General features: G+C 37.7%; 1 protein-coding gene across 4 annotated transcripts in view; it reads left to right on the top strand.

The window, feature by feature from the left end:
• Positions 1-22,049, top strand: part of RUNX2 (RUNX family transcription factor 2) — a 241,195-nt gene that overhangs the window by 161,969 nt on the left and 57,177 nt on the right. The window contains exon 8 of one of the 4 annotated variants that reach the window (XR_014174649.1): positions 15,343-16,461. The exons of 2 other annotated variants lie outside the window; for them this stretch is intronic. Coding sequence is in view for 1 of the 2 variants with exons in the window: in XM_081944431.1 (XP_081800557.1) it covers positions 15,343-15,821 (479 nt within the window). In the remaining variant the exon portion in view is untranslated. Of the gene's footprint in view, positions 1-15,342; positions 20,201-22,049 lie in introns of those variants that run through there. One more of the 4 variants, XM_081944431.1, reaches the window with a different exon arrangement.

The raw sequence follows: 22,049 nt of genomic DNA, 5'->3' as shown, positions 1-22,049 counted from the left end.
ATTCATATATTTGTAAGAATTCAGGTTCATAATTCCTGGGAACTCAGCAACAGTTCAAAATCTTGATTTAACCTATGTTAATTTGCATTCTGAAGATTCAGAGCAGATGTCCTATAATATCTAGGATAAGATGCAGTGCTGCATTATAGCTAGAAGCGGATCTGTTTCTGAATGTCTGATGTTTGGTGTTGTATATTCTGCCTCGTTTTCTAGTGAAATCAAATGCTATTCCTCTGTAGAGACAGGGAAATATTGTTTCTACTCATTTTGCCTACTTCTTTTTTTCAAGATTAAACCTGCTCCAACAGAGAAGGCCTCTTCATAAGATCTCTACTTTATATTCATTCATCGAGGATGTACACCAAGAGCACATGTGAAAATAGTTCACTTCTATGTATTTTCTTTTGCTGCTAGTATTTTTTGTTGTTGTTGCGAGTTGAAATGCTCCTTTGTGCTGCCACTCTTTCCCAATCATTTTATTTCTCTATCTCATCTATGTTTTTAATATTGCTGTTACTGTGGGAATTGTGATATACACCCAGGCTGAACTGAGATTGACTATACTGTGATCCACAAAGTCCTTGCTGGACTTTCTTATTTGCTACTCTAAATCCTAGACTACTATGTGCCTGGTTGATTGTGGGTGAAGGACTGTCAATGACTGCTAACAATATGAAGTGTTTTCTTTTGAATAATGAGGCTTGTTTTCTATGCATCCCCTTATTTAATGAGGAATAGGTTGCTACCCTGGAATGAAAGATAACAGGATTACGTTTGCCTCTCCCTTAACTTCAAACCACTTGCATTTTTAACAACACCAAGTCTAAATTATAACAGTAACATAATGGTTGGTTGGTTGCCTGTAGGAGTAGCTGCATTGTTTTAGCACTTTCATTATGTTATATGATTGTTAATAATAGTTTGGCTTTCCAAGCTGGAAAAGGCTATTTTCCCTTCTTTTCCACTTAGACTCCTTGTATAGTATCCAAAATATGTTTTCAGGGGAAAAATACTGCTGAAGGGTAGTAGAGACAATAAAAATGTCAGATGACATTTGCAGACTACACTTTCTGTGTGTGTTAGTGCATGTGTAGAAAGTAGCATTAACTTCAAATTTAAAATGCTAAATAGTATTAGGTATAAAATAGGAAAGGCCTATTGTTTATTCCCAATTCATTTTAGGCCTTTTATATCCACAAAACAATAACAATTGTATTAAATCTACTATTGAACTAGGAAATTGTTATCTTGAGGATAGATAGCTATAAATCAAAATGTAAATGAAAATAACTATACTTCTTCGCTATTTACTATAGTTATAAAACTGGTCTCACAGAAGCATTCTCAAGGTAAAGTCTCCATTTAGAGTAACAATTGCCTGTTGACCATCTGGTTCTTCATAAATAAGAAGCACTTATATACATTCATCTAAATGTGTCTACTTACTTTGGGAAATAGTATTAGAAAAAGATGCTAATGGTGATTAAAATCTACCTACTGATTAATATTGACTATCTGATGTAGAATTAATTAATACAAAGTATGTAAATATATGTTAATAACTTAAAAAGTTATGGGAACAAGATACAGAAACACACAGAAAGCTAAATCAGATCCAACTTTGCTATCAAAGCTTCTTTGTGGATTTCAGTAAAGAGGCAATATTTTAGGAGAGTATTATGTTAGGAGAACTGGCTAATTCCACATTATCATTCTTGCACATTAGCCTACTTCATGCATATTTCTTAGATGTGATTTTTTAATCACAGTTTATTCAACAATTCATTCAATTTCTACACGGTGCATTAACGTTCAATCACACTAACTGCAAAACAAGCTGTTGTGTAGTTTAATATTAAATGTTCACCAAGTTGCTATATTAACAGAATAACAGAACAGAATTATAGAGTTGGAAGAGACCTCGGAGGTCTTCTAGTCCAACTTCCCACTCAAGGAGGAGACCTTATACCATTTCAGACAAATGGTTGTCCAATCTCTTCTTAAAAACCTCCCGTGATGGAGCACCCACAACTTCTGAAGGCAAGCCATTCCACTGATTCTAAATGACAATTCTGTCAGGAAATTTCTCCTAAGTTGTAGGTTGGTTCTCTCCTTGATTAGTTTCCATCCATTGTTTCTTGTCCTGCCTTCAGATAGGTTGGAGAATAGGTTGAACCCCTCTTTTTTGTGGTAGCCCCTCAAATTTTAAAACACTGCTATCATGTCAACCCTAGTCCTTCTTTTCATTAAATTAGAAATAACCAATTCTAGCATACGTTCCTCATTTAACAATGTCTCCCACATTGATTTTTTGTAACACAAATCAGCTAGGGTAGGGCTGTCAAACTCCCAGCCTGCGGGCCAGGTGTGTCATGCGCTGGCCATGCCCACACCCCGTTTAATGAAGGGGGAAAACTCCTGATACATTACATGATTCCGCCTTGATCATGTGAGTTTGACACCCCTGAGGTGGGGTTCACAATCAGACACAGAGACTGAGGGCTGGACATGTTTAACTTACCCTCTCCCCCCAGCCCTCTTATAGTAATCATCTCCTTTGAGTTTTTTTCCCTTAGCAAGCAAAAAGATATGTCTCATCCTTTTCTTACAAAACCTGCCATTAGGGATTGGTTCAACTTAAAAAAACAGAAATAGGGGGGGGGGAGATTTTGGGGTGGAACCTAATGTCTCCTGACCAATATAGACTACAGGACTCTCTAGACATCACAGCGCAATACAAGATATTATTTTCCAAGTCTCTGGTTTATAATGTGTCCCAATTGCCATAAATACATGGAAATAATAGAAGGGACCTAAAAGGGTACCATATGAATAATGTTTTTGTAAGCTTCACATGGCCATCCATCTATCATTTTCTGTGAAAATTGGAAAATGATTTTTACTGACCACACATATTGAATTAAAAAGGTCCATCCTACCTCCCAACCCACATGCGTATACTTTGCATGTAGGCCTTCTTCAGCATTGTTCAGGGAGGAAAAGCTAATTAAAATGTTTCAGGCAGCTTTGCTGACATTAATGGCTCTTCCTGATTTACAACAAGAATATATTGATATTAATGCTGCTATTTTTAGGACAGAAAGGCAGACTTTCTGGGATTGATATATTTATTTATGGCTCCAGTATTTTGATAGCCACAAGTAATGTGTGTGTGTGTGAGAGAGAGGGGGGGGGGATTAATGAAATTGAAAGAAAGACTGTGAGGGTGGGTTTTCACCTTCCCCCCACTCCCCTTTGGCTAATCTGAGGCACACTACCACATCTGAAGCCACTTGGCTCATTATGGATTTCATGGAAACGGATTCGCTGAAAGTGTTTCCATATGTGTGTTCCCAGTATATCCCGGCATTCTCTAAATGGGTACAAACTTGCACACAGGCTGGAAATGGCTTCAGGATGTGACAGAGTAGTCATATGACCACTGTGGCTCAGTGGGTGGCCTTGTCTAAAAGACACAGGCCCCTGTTCGTTGGCTTCTGTCCTAGTCCAGATTCAGTTTCAAAGAGGGTCTTCCTTTCTTTTTCTTGAAAGTTTTTAATCAAGTTCTTAAACGCAAGGAAATGTCTTTCTTTTCCAAAAAAGGAAGTGGGTGGAGGGAGAGCAATGTAGTATTTGAATGAGATTCTAATGGCATAGCTTGTTCCTCTGTTCCTAAGAATTGGGTAGTATCTGATTTCATTGGCAAATAACACAGTACAATTTATAACATTAGAAGCCAGTGCAGAAATTGGCAGAGTGGGTATTCCTCTGAAAAAACAACATGAAGTAACCTATTTTTCCTTAGTTTTGGGTCTGGCAGGATTTATTCACTCGGTATCTTCATATTAAATGTGCATAGCAGGCTCATTATGTTTCATCCATGTGTCTTCTAAATCATAATGAAATTCTGGTGAAGTTATTATTTCACAAAATTGCTTAGTACTCATGAGATGGGGAAGGGCTCAGAGGAAGCTGAACTGAAACGTTTCTGCTATTTAAACACGTTTAATTTTGGCAAGAGGCTGAGCCTTTTTTTTTTTTACCAAGAAGAGTACATGGGGTACCAAGTGATGGGTTGAGGGCCATATTTATATATACATGTCCATGCATAAGAGACAAATACAAATATTTAAGTGCCAAAAGATAGATACAGGGAATAAGTGTTTGTGTTTCTGTTAATTCAGAAGTCCAGGCAAAATTCCCATGTTTTTAGGGTATCTAAGAGGCACTTTTGTCCTCATAATTTTTAGAGAAGGAATGACCAGCTAAGAAAGGGCCTGATCTGAGGAGTTTCTGGCCTGGAATAGTTCTTGTGAGTCATTCCAGTGGAAACAGCTTCCTAAAGAGCACTTCTGTTGTTGCTTCATTTGTTGTTCAGCCTCTGGCAACAGCAGTCCAAAATTGGAGGCTGAAAAATGATCTCCGTTCCCCTACCCAATTTCCAATCATTGCAGATTATCTCATTTTTCCACTTGTCTGAAGTATTCTTTTTTTACATGTTTATTTATTATTTTATTAATAAAATTTATATAGCCACCCATCTCATCAAAGTTGACCCTGGGCGGTAAACAAGAATGAATAATATTTAAAAACAAAAAAATGCACAAGGTTAAAGTTCTTATTAATAATTATTATATGCAGAATATTACCTATCACAGCCTTCACTGTAGAGAATAAAACAAAAGCAGCTACTTAGCTTCCTCAAAGTTAGGAAGGCCTTGATCTAGTTCTGAAAGATGTCTCTGATGGACATTAAAAGCAAAATCTGTTAGTAAATAAAATTATAGTTTTAAATCTGATTTTTTCCCTTCAGTTCCAAAATGTGTTTAACCCTAGTTGGCAACCATTACAATATATAGTGCAGGCAGTTCTGAAGAGGGCATTAGCAATATTAAGCAATAAAACAAAATGTGGTGAATCGTCACTTTTAGTGGGAATGTTCCCTTTTCAGAGTTCCAGTCTAAGACTAGTATCCAGACCTTGGGTCCATTGTACTATTCTCTTTCCTCCAGCACTATTTTTCTAATATTCTGCTTTACATAGCTACCAAGCATGCTTTGCCCCATTGGGCTGTTTTCTGAGCTTTATTCTGGGAACATGGGGTGGTGGGGGTGTGTGTTTTAAAAATTATTTTTAGTTTTGAAAGGTCAAAGTTCCCCTGTATATCTTGCTACCTCCTCGTAATGGACTGCTTGGGCCATGTTTCTTTTGGCACTAACTACAGGAAATAGCAAGAGGAACTGGACACATTAAGCAATTTCCATTGGCATATCTATAACAATATATGTTTACATAGTATCACGACTAGTGCTACCATTAATTTCTTACAGCTCCTGTAATATGCTGTCACCAATTTTAGCCTCCAGGAAAAACATTAAAGTAATAAAATATTTTGAAGGCAAAATTTTGTATACAAATTAGACTGGAATAACATTGCAAATGAAGAGAGTCTACCTGCCTATCCATAGATTCCTGTTTTAAGTATATGTGGAACATTTCTTGATCTGCCAGTGCAATTAGAACCATGGGTTATATGTTGAGTAAGTATTTCTCAGTTCCGGATTTTCATTATAAAGCAGACTCTTGAAATAATCTGTTGACTTCAAATCTTTCTGGCTGCGCTGTATAGTTATACTTTCAATAATCAGAAGTGGTTGGTCTTAATTTCAAGAGTGGAGTGTGGACAGAAGATATCTATGTGTCACAGGATTTATGAAAATCGTGAGCTCCCAAAATCATTTTAATAGACTCTTTGGAAAATGACAGACTTGCAAGGAATGATGTGCATGCAAGGAAAGTTTCAAAAATTGGCATGCTCTCATTTTAGTGAGAATGCATATTTTTACTCATGGTTCTTCCTAATACAACATGAGTAAAATCTGGAATTTTGGGATTTGGTGCTCATAGTAGGTTAATGATATCCATCTTATCATGGTTCTCAGCCACAGTTTGCTTAGGTAGATGAGGCTAACAAGACTGAAATTGTATACAAACAAGATGTACGCAACGCTGATAGGTCTTCTTGGCGTGCTGGAGGGGAGACACCTTCTGTGACAGATAATGTGGTAATTTCCCAGGGTTATCAGGCTCAGGAAAGCACTGGCAGCTCTGGCTGTGATTCTGAAGAGGAAAGGCATTTCTGGATTTCAAGCCAACATGCTCCAAGTTTCAGGGGATTTCCATAAATTCTGACTAAAGGCATCTCAATCTTTGAAGGCACTGAAACCTACAATCTCTGCCTTTGCTTTCCCTTGCTTGAAAATGAATCAACCGATTCTGGGCAGGTAAACTGGAAGCAGCGGCACAGTGGCTGCTGCAAGTTTTTCAGAATCATCATCTTCTTTTGAGGATTCTGGCATAAAAGTAATGTTTCAGCATTTCCAATGGGAAATTGCCTGTACATGCTGTTCCAATTAAGAGGAATACCCCAGCACTTCCCTAATAATAAACTCACTGATGTATATATTTAGAAATGTTGTGGGACTATTAGGACCAAAACTCATTCTAGTCACAGAGTTGCATTCCCTGTTCAGCTTCTTATGCCTCTCAGATTTTGCTGCGAGCAAAATAGATTATTTAAAACAATTTGAGTCAAACTCAACTAAGATGCATGTGTGGTTTTCTTGGCAGCAATGGAAGGAGTTTGCCACTGCCTCCTTTTAAGATTTTTTTTTTTTTACTTTCCAGCCTACAGCTCTAGGTTTTCTTGGTGGTCTTCTATCCAAGTATCCAGAGTCAACCCTGCTTTAGTTTTCTGAGAACAGCCAAGTCGGCTAGTAACACCTACTTATTCAGGCAAAGAAAGTGGGAAATACAGAAATCTGTGTGGAATGCTTGCTGAGAATATCAGTAGATGGACTGGAGCTTTAGAGTTCACTGGAGCAAGGAGAATACTAACCCTCATCATTGGAGATGCTGCTCTAATTTATGGAGCAAAGAAAGATTATTAATATAAAGCAGTTAGTCCCCTTTAACAGTTTGAACAAAGCAGTTAAAAGATGAACAATGGTAGATGCAAGCATTTTGTATTGACTTGTCAGTACCAAACTTATAACAACATGGTTAAAAATCAACATAGCAAAAGTGTTAAATTAGACATATAACGTGTGTGAACAATGTCACTGGTTGGTGTCACTGGTTAGTGTTCACACATGCTATATGTCTAATTTAACATTTTCACTGGACTTTATGCTCTATGTTGATTTTTAACCGTGTTATTGTAAGTTTGGTATTGACAAGTCAATATGAAAAGATATTAAGCCAGTTAGCCATCTCTATGTATGTTTAACAGTTTTATCTATTGCTTATGTGGGTGAGCTTCATTGAATGGATGAGGTTAGGTAGCTTTGCATCCATTGCTCCTGTGTCTAGGGAGATTTTTAAAAAATCTTGATTTTGCAATTCCAGTATATTTACCGTATATTTGGAAAATTAGTTCAATATTTATATTGTACATAGATATAAACATACATAGCAATCTCTGTGGGCTTTCCTCCTCTCCCTCCTTTTTCGCTGCTGCAAATTTATTTTGTACGGATAATCTGAAATGATTTTTTGCTATTAATTGATGTAGTGAAGTCCATGTTTGCATGTTTAAATTGAAGCAATTGGAATGTTGCAATAATATGAGGCTCGTTGAACCATTTATACTGGAGTGGAAGAAATAATAAGTGATTTGAAATGCAGGTTTCTGTTTTTTCCTCTATAGTATACAGACTAGCAGGAATGGGAAACTTGATGTGTGCTGTGAAACTTCTTGGAAATGATACTATCAAAACACTGTGAATGATCCCAGATTAATCTGTTTCAGTGCATTTGATAAATATAAGCACATAAGATTAGTCATAATGCAAGGACGATTAGGTGCAAAACACATATTTGGAGTGAGTAATATAGTTACTATTAATATGAAGATCAACTCTATAAATGTGTATAAAAGGACTGTTTGCAGTGAAAACACCAAGGGTTGAGCGTAACCTAACCACAATCTCTGACACGTAAGCAGGAAGGAAATGGGGAAAGGAGGAGAAATGTGGTTTTTTTTAAAGTGTCATGAGAGGCTGATAGACTTTGTGGTAGGAGGGATAAAAAAGAGATAAGAATAATGTAACATAAAGGGAGATGTGTGCTAAAACGTGGCAATAGACATTGCTTCATTTAGCTTCCCACCTTACCATCCTACTTGAAAATTCAAGACACCGGCACCCAGCAAACTGCATCTTTTGTCCATGTTTACTCTTTAGCAGATTATTTTGGGGAATAAATGTGCCTTTAGAGCCCCCACCTTTCTCTCCTATTTGGGTCTTCTAAAAACGTTGGTGTTTACCTAGTGTTTTTCATTTGTATTTGGGTTACAATCTTTTTGGGGTGCAACTGCCTGAGACTTGCTGCTAGAGGAAGAAATGAGCATTAAGCTCTAAAACCAACTTTTATTTTAGGTGTCTGGATTGTCTGTTCTGCTTTTTTTAGAAAAAAAAAGTTAAGTACCTGCAGTTTAGTGAGCTTTCCCATCATAATGACCAACAGATAAACACTCCAATTCTGCACGCTTTTTTGTATACAGATAGTCCTCGATTTATGATCTCAATTGGGCCCAAAATTTATGTTGCTAAGTGAGACATTTGTTAAGTGAGTTTTGCCCCATTTTATGAACTTCCATGCCACAGTTCTTAAGTGAATCATTGTAGTTATTATGTTAGTCACACTGAATCTGGCTTCCCCAGTGACTTTGCTGGTCAAAAGGTCACAAAAAGTGATCACACACACACACCCTGGACACTGCAAGCATCATAAATATGAGTCAGTTGCCAACTGTCTGAATTTTGATCATGTGACCATGGGGATGCTGCAACGGTCATAAGTCTGAAAAATGACTTGTCATGTCACCTTTTTCAATGACATTGTAACTTTGAATGGTCACTAAATGAATTGTTGTAACTCGAAGACTACCTGTATAGAGATAGGTTGAATTTGGGTATAGGATTCTGTAGACAGTCATGGAATAACAAGTTGAACAGCAAATACAGGTCTTCTAATTTCCAGTACTTGCTCCAAATAGTTTGACCTCCACTGAGTGACTAAATTATTTTAATAGTTGTGTAAAATGTTATATTTTCTCAAATATTTGATTGTTTAACTTGACAAAAAATTATGATTGCTCTAGGAAAGAAGTGTGGATAAAAATATTTTATCTTTTTTTCCAATATTTCTATGAAAGTTTTCTTGTGTATCTCTCTCTCAAGGTTTAGTTTTGATAAATAATGTCAGGAAGGACCTCATATGAATATTATATTGCCAAACATTTTATGCTGCACACCAGTACAATTCTATTGAGATGTAAGCTCCAGTGAACTGAGTGGGATTTATTCCCTAATACGTTTGTATAATATTCTAGCCCTAGAGAGATTTTTGAGTCACTCGCAATTGCTACAGCCAGCAATGAATTATGTGCATCTCCCAGAGGCATTTGTTTGGCTCCTGTCTCTCAGCCTGAATTTACTTAAGCAATTTTTACGTTAGTTTATTAGAAGTTACTTCTTTATTAAGTCTGGAACCCAGATTCTAAACATGAATGGTTAGCCCCAATGATTTCATCTAAATTAAGTACAGTTGCTGTTCTGTCAACCACTACCTGGCACTACATCCCACTGAATTCAGTGGAACTTACTTCTGAGTAGATGTAGCTGTGGTGGCTTTTTCTGTCCTCAGAATCTATATAATAAACTTTGTTCTCTTAAAACACTGTCTTATTAACTGCCCTGAAGATTATTTATGCAAATGACAAATACATCTTGGTATTTTTAATACCACACTAGATATGTGATTATTCACATTATGGCTAGTTGGAAGGTTGTGCAGTGGTTAGAGTGTAGTATTGCAGGTTACTTCTGCTGACTATTGGCTGCCTGCAATCTGGCAGTTCAAATCCACCAGGCTCAAGGCCGACTCAGCCTTCCATCCTTCTAAGGTCAGTAAAATGAGGACCCAGTTTGTTGGGAGCAATTTGCTGACCCTGTAAACTGCTTAGAGAGAGCTGTAAAGCAGTATATAAGTCCAAGTGCTATTGCTATTGCTACTATAGTAGCAGCTTTAGGAATTCTACTGCTCTGAAGATTATTCTGCCACACTGTCTTATCAATGGTGCCTGAAGCTTCTGAAAGTAAATTGGTTTTGAAAGATTCCTGGAGAGGACAATTTAGATAGAATGATCATTATTTCAACTTGCAAAACAGATTGGAATTATTTCTCTGGGAACATAGATTAGCTTTAGCACTAATGTTGACTTCATTTATAATGAACAACTTTGCAGTGGGGATGTATACCAGGGATGTCAAACTCACATCTTCATGTTGTCGTCACGTGACATATCATGACTTTCCCCTCCTTTGCTAAAATGGAGGGAGGGGGGGAATGTATGATGCATCCGGCCCATGGGTCGCAAGTTTGACACCACTATTCCCTTTGGGTCAATTGGCAATAATAATCAGTTAATACAATTCTCTCTGACTCTTAGAAATGATTGTCAGTTAGTTCAAGTGGATTTACTTTGAAGCAAATGTGACTGGGATTATGGATTATTGTCTGCAATGCTTTAGATGCAGCACTTTAATCCAGTTGCAATTTTTCTCAGGATATTTAAACTGTTGGAGACAGAGACACACACTATGAAGCACCTTTTGCAAACCTCATGCAAATAGCTGCATAACTGTGTAAACTATACAGAGCCTGAGTAGTATTAGCACTATATTGTAAAACAATAATAAATTATTCTTCTCGGCTCTGGAGTTTTCCAAATGGCAGTATTATGAAATAGGAACTACTACTGCATTAGCATTTTTTTTAAAGTGTCACACTAAATCATTAAGCTATGAATTGATTAGACAAGTGGTGCATATTCTGGCAACAGTAAAAATCCTATGTTTTCTCTTTTGCTTTCCAGGCCATACAGTTCTCTGTGCGCTTTTTACATCATTGAATTCCTTCTTTCAATTTGGAACCATTTTTCGCTTGTCTTGTTCTTTATAATTTCTAATATAATTCTATCTCTCTTCATTACGATTAGGAGAGGAGCAAATTTGGATAGGTTCACAGTTTATATACAGGAAAGAGTCCCCCTCCTCCCTCCCAAATCAGATGCCTCAATTGAAAATGCCTCACCACCCAGCTGCTACTCTATGGAAACAAAGTTTCCATTGAAATTGCCATTTTAGTTGGAAGAAAGCTTTGACTCTTTCCCCCATCAATATTTTTGTATTTTTTTTCCTTCTGTGAAATCTTCTAATTCTTCTTTGAGCATGGAATTATAGATTGTGCCATCTTGGCTATAAATGAGTTGGTGTTCTCTCTGGAACTTCATCACTGGAGGAAAGACTGCAAAATGTAACGTCATAAATGTAAAAAGCTGCTTTATAGAAGATAGTATATTTTGTCCACTGAACTAGCCCTCTTTACTCTTGATCAGCGATGGCTTTCTGCTCCACAAAAGCTCCAGACCAGCATTTTCCAGAGACACCATGTATGACTTTCTACATGTAAAATCTGTTCTTCCATTGAGTTGTAGATACTATATACCCATATATTTATATGGGTATATAGGCATGCCAGTGGTTGTAACACAAATACATATATACCCATATATTTATACACACACACACACACACACACACACACACACAAACACACACACACACAAAAGAGGAATTCTTTCCCATGCTTACATTAGTAATTTCACCATTTTTCTAATGTAGGCAAAAAAGGATCACAATTAATCTTTTCTGCATTTGTGGAAATTATATAGCAACGTTAAATTTCTCAATAAATATTAGTCCCTTTCCCCAGTATGAACAGGGACGCAACATGGTATGATTCTAAAATAACAACTTTGTTTCTGGGTGGTATTGCCTCTGGCTGTTGTTCAGTAGGCAGGAATGAAGGAAAATGAAATGTGTGCCTCCTCTGAAGAGCCTTTGCTGTAAAAGCTACAAGTCACGGATTAGTAACAGACACAAGGAAAAGGAAACTAGAAATGTATATCAAGGGATTTTCTAAAAATATTAGAATGTACTTGTTAGATTAATAACATGGCATGCAGTTCCTTTTCTACTTATTCTTTACTCCAAAGTTAACAAACATGGCCCAGATCCAGGTCTGAACCCCCATTTGTGCAAAGAAGAATCTTAGTTGTTTCTTTTCCAACTGCTTCCCCTATGAAATATGGCACTACTCTGCAGCAGTAGTTTAAAAGAGAGAGAGAGAGTGAGAAAGAAAGCCTCTATTGTGCCACTGGAAGTTTTTTTTTAAAGCTTTTTTTAAAAGTTCCAATGGTACAAGCTAAAAAAAAACTTGCAAATTTCAGGAAAGACATGATCAGAAAGGAGAGGATTAGACATGCATGCTAAATGGAGAACAATAAGAGATTATCTAACCCACAGACTGACTTTAAATTTTGCACCCAGACTAGATAATTCATATACTGAATACACTAAGAACAAGCTGCAACAAAAGTCACAATAGGACTTTTTGAATGGTGCCCACTGGTGTACTTACTTGCCTTCTTGCTTTGCTTGAAAATGTTTAAACACTATTCTGAGTCAAATGAGAATGGCTGAACACCTAGAAAATAGTTGCAGACGTATAAATGGGAAATGAACGGGGCCATATAATCAACTTTTGAGATTTTCCTTTTCTGCTCTGTTCCTCTTACCCTTTTTTGGGTAAGTATGAGAGAAATCATTCTGGGGCTGCTCAGGCTTTCTATTCCCAACAGAATCTGTCTTAAAATACCCAAACACTTTCATTCTGAGACTAGGTGTGGCTCAATTTATAGCATCACAGTCTTCTATCATCTGACATGTTTCCAGTAAGATTTTTGTTCACCATATATGAAAATATATTTGACTGCTGTTCTCATTGTGGTATCTCCTATTTTTCTGCCACCACTGCAGTCTTTTGGAGGAAGAATAACAAAACCATAATATAGTGAACTGGCTATTTGGAAAGTAAGGTTATATCCTCACTTGGAAGAATATGGTCAATGAGCGGAAACGTCTCCATGCACCACGGGTAGCTCATGTATATACAAAATGGAGGGCAATGTGTACCTCCAACTCTATCAAGCCCCTCCCTTTAATATTTCCCTTGGCTCCAGTCCTTTAAGCTCGTTCGACATTGACAAGGAACATTTGTTCAATCAGGCATGGTGAATGATGGACGAGTGCTATGCTTTTCAATACTGGCCTTGCCCGCATATGGTGTTGTTTTCTGGAGTACAGCTATTAAGCTGCTAAAAAGTATTTGGATGGCCAGTTTAGAAGCAGAATGCTGGAAGGAGGCAAAGGGCTTGGCTAAGGTTATAAACTGTAAGCAGGAAATAAAGTGAACCACATTCAGGATCCCTATTTTGTTAGTGAACATGATTAAATCAACCACAAATTAATGCAGCTGAGACACAAAAGTATCCCTCTCCCCCTTAAAAAGTATTCATCTCCTCTTAAAGGAGAGAGAATGAGATACAAGGCTATATTATCACATAAAATGGTGGTTCAGCAGCTGGTGTCCTCTGCATAAACAGACACAGTCACTGCTGGGTGAAAAAGCTAATAGTCAGCACACAGGCCATGGGGTAGGAGACTAGATGACCATTCCTTAACTAACCATTATCAAATGTAGATTTAAGTGAAAAGTGTACCTATATACCTATGTTAAATATACTACAATAATCTTTGGCAATGATTTTGAGAAAGATCATTTGATTAACACCTGAGTAGGTCATCAGCAATTTACACAATCTGTAAATTGAAGTAAGTTTTGCAATAATGGCAAACATCTGTAGCTTGGGTGTAAGATGAGGGTGAGGGTTTATTCTCCGAGCTTGTAGATTGGTTTCACCTAAACTCTGTTGAAGATGTTCCTAGCCTAGTAACAAAATGTTTGGAAGCCAATCTACAAATTCGGAAAACGAACCCTCACCCTTATTCTAAGTCTTCTAATAGTACCATTTGACTTAGAGTTGAAGAAGAATTTATTTCAGTTAGTAGATCTTTTAATTCCATTCTAAGCTTTTACTGTAGATACTGTTTGCTAAGTTTATAAATATTGCACCTGTATTTAATATGTCCACCTGCCCTTTTGTTCCTCACCCGATCCCAATATTAGGCCGGAACAAAAATAGTATTGCCACTCTTTAAAGGCAGTAAGGGAACAGGAGAGGTCAAATGTTCCCTTCCCCTAGTCTGCTCTTGCTTATGAATGCTTCAGCCTGCACCCTGTTAATATCTTCAAGTCTGCTAGGTGTTTTCACTTCTATAAAGTGTTTCCAACTTTATATACAGATTCAAATCCTGATTTTAAAATCTTAAATCCATTTTAAACTAAGCTGTGTAACCATTAGAGACAGTTATATAGAGACAGATTATAAATAAGCATGGAAAGGAAGGTGTGAGTGAATGAAAATGGAAGTACACAGTGTCATAGCTCATAGCCCTTTATCCCCAGTCAGTGCATAGGCAACATTCCAGTTACACATTATTTTAGTACATTGTATTATAATAAATATTGCTATTTTTCATGACTTTCCCCCTATGGCCATATTTTCTGAATATTATCTATATCCTCTAAATTTGACTTTTAGCCACTGACTTCAAGTGAAGGGAAATGTTTCCAGCCATGCTTGCTTCACTTCCAGTACATAAATCAATTTGGATAAACTTCATATTCTTCATGCCAAGTACAAAAATGCCATATGTAGTCCTCTGCCTAAGTTTGTGCATATGAAAATCACTGCATGTAAAAGCAAGGCAGACAGAGTTCTTGAGTTCCTCTAGTGGTGTCAAATTATAGCTCCCTGGAGCTCCAGTCAGCAAGTTCAGTGGTGAGGAATGTGTAAGTTGTATTTTAGCAGCTTTTCAGAGCCAGTGGTTCTCCACCACCAATAAAAGCATGTTAAAACACAACAACTGTGAGGCAGCTGAGAAAAAGGCTAGTTGCTACTAATGAATGTGTCAAATTGACAGCTTTCATTGATAGTCCCCATTCAAATCCTGTCAGAATGAGAGGTGTAAATTATGAGCAAAGGCTGGAGTGTAGTGGATACAGACAGGTGATTACATGATCTTAACAGAGTAGCAGCCTTTGAATGCAGAGAGCTCTGAGCTATGTATGACCACTGTTGATGCCAGGCACTATTCCTTGCAGGGTTTTTTTATGTAGCATGATTTGCTGTTCTTGTGGGGTGGGAAAAAGTGGGTTTGTTTTTTCTCCTCCTTATTTACATTCTATCATCACTCTTAAGAAAGAACTGGATATTTACAGAATTTTTCCCCCATCTTTTGTTGCAATTTTTAGGTGCTTCAGAGCTGAGCCCATTTTCAGATCCCAGGCAGTTTACAAGCATTTCATCCCTCACTGAGAGCCGCTTCTCCAACCCACGAATGCACTATCCAGCCACCTTCACTTATACACCGCCAGTCACTTCAGGCATGTCATTGGGTATGTCAGCCACCACTCATTATCACACCTACTTACCGCCACCTTATCCGGGCTCTTCCCAAAACCAAAGTGGACCATTCCAGACCAGCAGTACTCCATATCTCTACTATGGCACATCATCAGGATCATACCAGTTCCCCATGGTGCCGGGGGGAGACCGTTCCCCCTCCAGAATGCTTCCTCCCTGTACCACCACATCCAACGGCAGCACATTATTAAACCCTAACTTGCCTACCCAGAATGATGGTGTGGAGGCTGATGGAAGCCACAGCAGCTCCCCAACAGTCTTGAATTCTAGTGGCAGAATGGATGAGTCTGTCTGGAGGCCTTACTGAAATTTTCTCTGCGTAAAATCTATCAGACAGAAAGCAAACCAATAAACAAACGATTGTCAGCTGATTATAAAGTGCCTGATTTTTTGTTTTGTTTTTGTTTTCGAAATAGATTCTGTTGATATGTGCAACTGAGTAGTTGAGATGTTAACAGCTAATTACATGCATACGACATGAGACTGACTTTCCACATCATAATTCCAGTCAATGTGGATCAAAGCACAGTTTGTTTTCCTCCTGGGAATGTTGTCTCAGTTTTATATTTTAAAATATAATGATCCAACCCCAAAAGATGCCCATTCTGTCTAGACTCCTTTAAAAAAAGCGAGTTCTTTTGCCAAGAGAGGAGACATGGACTCCTGCCAATTGTCAAGGCAACGCCTGTGCTTTATTTGTTGTTCAAATAAACAGAAGCATCTTGAACTTCAGGTACGGTTGCAGTCATACAATCTCTAGGACCCTCAAGCATGCACAGTGTAATTCACCCTGTGTGTTTGTGCACACAGAAAAAAAATGCTTCCATTTATACCAGAATATCTTCAGCTTACAGTAACTCCTCAGTCATCTTATCAAGCCTTCCCTCTGATGAAAGAGAAAACTTTTGAAGCTTTCTTCTTCTTTTGCTGAAATAGCACCCTATAAGGTACCAAGACAAACTTGTTTGTTTTGTGTTATACATTTTTGTGATTACCTTTGCCTTAGTCAAGTTAACCAAAAAAATTCTTGGGGGAAAATGTCCCCCAAACAAAACAAAACAAAACAAAACAAAAAACAAACAAATAAATAAACCAAATTCTAACTTCTTATGCAAGGAAAAAAAAAACAGAATGGCAATATATCGTACTCAAACCAAAACAGTATCAGTAGTATGTGTGTGTGGCTATCTTGTTTTATTTTATTAAGTTATAAATGTGTACAAAATTGAGGTTATATGCAAAAAATGAATTGTCATATAATTTTAAAGAAATATTTATAATTATTTAATAATGTTTGGTCCCTTTAAGGTTTTTTATAATGTAATGATATGTTGACTTCGGTCTCTAAAAATGTCTGTTGTTTTTAAATTGTGGCAGCCTTTGACTGGTACAGAATATCAGACCATGCATGAACTCTGAAAAGCACTTCCAGTATAAATCTGCAATATGTATTTTTTTTAAAAAAAAATTAAATGCTTCCATCTCTAAAGAATTCAGGTATAATCATACATTGGCTTAATTTATGAAGGAGGTACTACTTTAATTGTAACTGAATATTGGGTTGTCTTTTTGTAACCCGGTAAAAATTAACTGGAAACAGATTGAACAGGCATTATTTTGAATACATTACTCTACAATCCCTCCAGGAGGCGGGATCTAGAAGTCCATGTGGACACTTCTGCTCTTAACACAGAGCCTTTTCATCTCTGCCCTCTGCACTGCAAAGCTCTGTTCCTCAAGATTGGGGCCTTTATTAGGAGGGTTTCCTGTCAAGCAGAAGAGACATCCCCTCTCTCCCACACATACATTTCAAATATACATTTATCTTACATATGTTTTAATCCCAGCCAGCTTCACCTGGTGGAATTCAAAAGTTTTCCATGTTTTTCAATCAGCATTTGGGAAACAGTAAAACAGCCCTGCATTGGCGCAAGGAAGGTTCTCCAAGAGACATTTCAGAATTCATCCCCTTACCTGAAATCAGTAGCTTTCTGTTTAAGAACTCTTAAATTATTTTTTCAGGAACTATACATTATGTTACAAGGCATTGTATTAAAGTGGAATAAGCACACATGAACTGCTGCAGAGGCCCTCTGCAGTTCAATGCTGCTCCAGCATCTGGCAACATAGAGTAGCTGAAGGTTGATGACAGAAGACAGTGTTTTCATAAAGTCAGGCTCTGCTTCCCTAATTGAAAAGCATGATTATTCCTGAAGCGCTTAAAATCAATCATCCAACATTTACCATTTATCTTTTTTGCTGGTAAGCAAGCCAAATTAGTTCCTTGGCAAGTAAGTGTCTTTGTCCCCAATTATTCTGTAGTCTTTGACAATTCTTATTTAGACTCATGGTAGATAGAATTTGGCACTTTACACGAAATCCAGCAACTTGTAGCTTTGTGCATAGGCCCAAATGAAACAGGATGTGAGGATGTGAATGAAAGGTAGGGAGGACAGGAGCTCTTTAAAAGAAGGTGTCACTTTCTTGGAATTCATTGTCTTTCTACCCTCTATTTTGATCTCCTTTGTGCTGTCTTTAGCTTGAGCTGTGTGCAACAGTCTTTTCCATGGATTGTGATGCTGCTGTAGTATCTTTTGAACACCCAGTCAATAAGAAAATGGACAATACAGTTGGGCAATTTCAGTGACCGCTGATAGCTAAGACAGCCCAAAGAATGATTCTACATCCCCATGAATTATTCTTGGTAAATTAATATAATTCATTTGCTCCTTTGGAAAAATTATTGGCCTTCTAAAGGTTAATGATCAAGTCCCCTTTTTATAAATAGGAGAGACTTTCCTGATGTGTAATTTTCTTCCAAAGTTGGAACTTGCTATTGATCCTATTTATTGTTTGCGGTAGCTTGAAGCATACCCTTGTCCATTATCTGTAAGATAAGTATGTTCATTTCAGCAGCACTTAAAAATGCTAGTGTCTGGTTACACATTTCAAGTTGGAATATTGTTGATTAAACAAACCAAAATAAGGACATGAATTGCCAGTGCAAATGCTGTTGTGTATTTAATAAAAGGTACTATATTTGTACATTATTTTTATTGCTGAGAAGGCCTTTTAAAAGATATACTATATGCATCTTAAATAATTTTGTAGGGATTTTTTTTTTTTGCTACAGGGGCTGCAGGCAGCAACCCAAATGCATTTAAAAAGAAAGGAAGAAAGAAAGACATTCTTGTACAATTTCAATACTGCTTTATATTTCTGGATTTAATCCAGCATAGATCATTTTTTATATTCTGTTCTATAGCTTCAGTAATGTTTCTATATCATATTTTTGGGATCATTTGGGATTAAAACTCCAGATTGCTCAGGTGTGAAATTTTGCTTGCCCCAAAACATGTCCAGTTCATGCCCTTCTACTGTTGACCGCACCAATGAAATAATTTGCTTTACAGTTCAGAGTAACCAATAATAAGAGAGTCATAAGCACCTTTGATATAAGCACAAAGCCCTTCTTTAGTGTCTTTAATGTTTTAAGTGTGCCTTAAAAAGCTCTCAGTTGGAAACATCTTTATCCATCTTGGGGTATACCTAATGCTTTGATGGCATCAGGAGAAAATAAGCTAAAGTTCAAGCTTTACAGTTACTATAATGTTTCTCCTGTGTGTCACCCATCTCTCCTTCCAAATTCATTTTATTTTGATGCAGGAAGGGAAAATGGGATGACATGAGCATTATGGGCTCTAGCTAGAGTCTCAAGTCCACAGGAAAGGTTGGTCCAGTTTATAGTGTTAAAATGCTTGTGCAGACATCTTTACGGAGTCTGTATAAGAATTTACAGAGAGATTTTTCAGGCCTTTGGCCTTGGATAAAACACAGAAGTCACTTGGGCACGGTGAATCCAAAGTTTATTGGTACAAAATAGGCACTAGAGAGTAGCCCATGAAAAACCCCTTGTCACAGCATCTGGGATGGTGCTCCATTGAATCTGACTCTAAGCTAGCAGTCACTGGGCATGGATTTGCTAGCCATTACCTCCTCCTCCCTTCTCGCCAGGCTTCATCAAGGAGAGATTTTTGCACTGTCAAGTTTGCCTGATAAGTTTTCCCTCCTTTCTTGCTGGAGCCTCCATTTCAGTCCTGGTGAGGTCATGCATCGGGACTCTGAGAAAAGCCATGAACAAAAGCAATAATTTAAACATAAATAAAATATAAACCAAAGGAAATACTGTTTTCTAAGAGTTTTGTTTCTGTGATAACATTTCATTTCAGTATGTTTGACCTGTCATTTAGCCATTTAAGTTCATTGCAATATTTTTAAATAGATCAGCCAGAAATCATATTTTACAGTACGTTTTGTTTCCTAGGTACACTAAGCAATATTCCACAGTATTTTTGCTTAAATATGTTTTACCAGTCTTGAATTTCTGCTGGAGCAAAATATTTGTAGCATTTCCTGTAAATACAAGCTTTAATTTCTTTCTTTTCCCCCCAATTGCTGTTGTCCAAGAATTGCTTTCCATGCACAGATTGTACAAACACATTCTTTTTCCTTTTTTTTGTGTGCCGCAGACAGCGATTGTGGAAGGGAAGGGTTTACTTTATCTTCAAAGGGACTGTGTGTATTGTATGTTGCAACTGTAAATTGAATTTGTTTGGCATTCTCTCATGATTGTAATATTAATTTTGAGGTTTGAATCTCATTTTCAATAAAGTGGCTTTTTTGTTATTGTTGTTCCTTGCGTCTTTGTCTTCTGCTGCATCTCCATAATTATCTCTTTCATATTTGTAAATAGACTAAAGCTGACTGGAGCCAGACTATTTTGAAATACCAAAACTGCATATTGACAGCTCCTTTAACGTCTGCAGGATAGAAACTGCTATTTTAAAATAGCACACTCCTAATCTTAAGCATAGTTATATGAAACTCCAAGGATCCCTGATTGATGGTGCACATCTAATGTTGCGTCATAGCCTGTACCAAAATAAGAGCTTACTTTAATAAATGAAGAAAAAGCAGAGGATGGGGGTGAGGTATTCAATACTGTTGCTGTGGAGGAAAAAGTAGAAAGAAAGCATAGGCAGTGGAAGGTAACCATTTTCTCAAATAATAGCGGTATGGTATTATGTTCTATGTTGGAGTCACTAGCACAGTCAGAAATTGTTTCTTTTTTTTTCTTTCTGATTTTTTTTAAAGCAAGGGTAGGAGGAAAATGTCACTGTGAAGTTTTCACTAAGGCCCTATTATTTGGTGTGGTGTCACAATTTTTGCGGTGGAGAAATGAAAAGTTGGGGGTGTTCTGAGGGTTTACATTTAAGGCACACATGTGCTAGCAAAAGGAGTGTAAGCAGGGACGTGCGGTCAGGGGAGGCAGGGGAGGCAGAGCCTCACCGCTCTCATCATGAAAAGAAAAAAAAGGGAAAAGGCACACATGGTTCGATTCCCTGCCTTCCTGAAGGGGATTGCAGAGCACGCTCCGCCGGCTCGCACTCCGCGGTCCCGCGGCTCACGCTCCACGGTCCCCTTCATGTTGGCTCAGGAAGGCGGGGAATGGGACCACGTGTGCAGGAGGCTTAGGCTGCCTCAGCCTCCTGCACACGTGGTCCCATTCCCCGCCTTCCAGATGACGTCACCAGCCTCACCAGCCATAAACCTCACTGCACGTCACTGAGTGTAAGGTATGCATTACAGTGTTTAGAAGTATGTCGGGGCTGATAAATATAGCCCTCCCCCAACCCTTAGCAGTCCTAGCCACTTGGCCAATGGCCTGAAATGCTGGGAGTTGCAGTTTAGCCATACACAAAGAGCTACAAGGTCTCCATCCATGCTAAGGCTTGAAATTGCAGGGTTAATTTTTTTCAATAAATGCATTTCTTTTCCAATGATGAGAAGTCAAGGCATGCTTTTAATAAATTAATAAATATTGACATTGGAGAGGTTGAATATGATGATACATAAAATGACTAAATGTCATGAGCTCAAATAATAATAGTAACTAAAGGTTGTTAGTTTATTTCTGGGTGAGAAATAAAGACAGATAGCTGTTAATGTATTTCAAATTTATTTTTTAAAAAATCTCAGAACTTCCTAGAGAGAATAGATTTGGCTTTAAAACCATGGAAATTCACTGATTAAGTACCTGGATAATGAGTGGAACTGTTCTCAACAATGTACTCAAAGCAACAATCTTTATAAAGAGGATAAGAAGCTGGAAGCTCACAACTCCAGCAAGAGACCAAGACAGCAAATAAGAATAGGAGTGCAAGGAAACAAGGCCTGAAGAAAAGTGACTTGCATAGTGTATAATATCATCTATTGCAAATGGATTCTTATGTCCTTGCAGTAGGAGTTGCAGGGTCCTAGAGTTTATCCAGGGATAGGGGGGGGGGCAATAGGAGGATCCCAAAAAGGAAAAGGCACCACAGTGGAAATAGTAAGTATTTGGAAGCATAAAATATGACTGGACAAACAAGGGGAGGTCTAGATCAAGTGATTCTGTTTCTAGACATGGAAGGCATATTTCACCCACCTGATACGGTGTTACTAGTATCTCAACAAGGGAAAGGACTCAGCTTCA

This window comes from Natrix helvetica, assembly GCF_964273705.1.
Source record: "Natrix helvetica genome assembly, chromosome: 2".
NCBI lineage: Eukaryota > Metazoa > Chordata > Lepidosauria > Squamata > Natricidae > Natrix > Natrix helvetica.
Note: the sequence above shows the minus strand (reverse complement) of the source record. Positions and strands in the feature narration are given on the sequence as shown.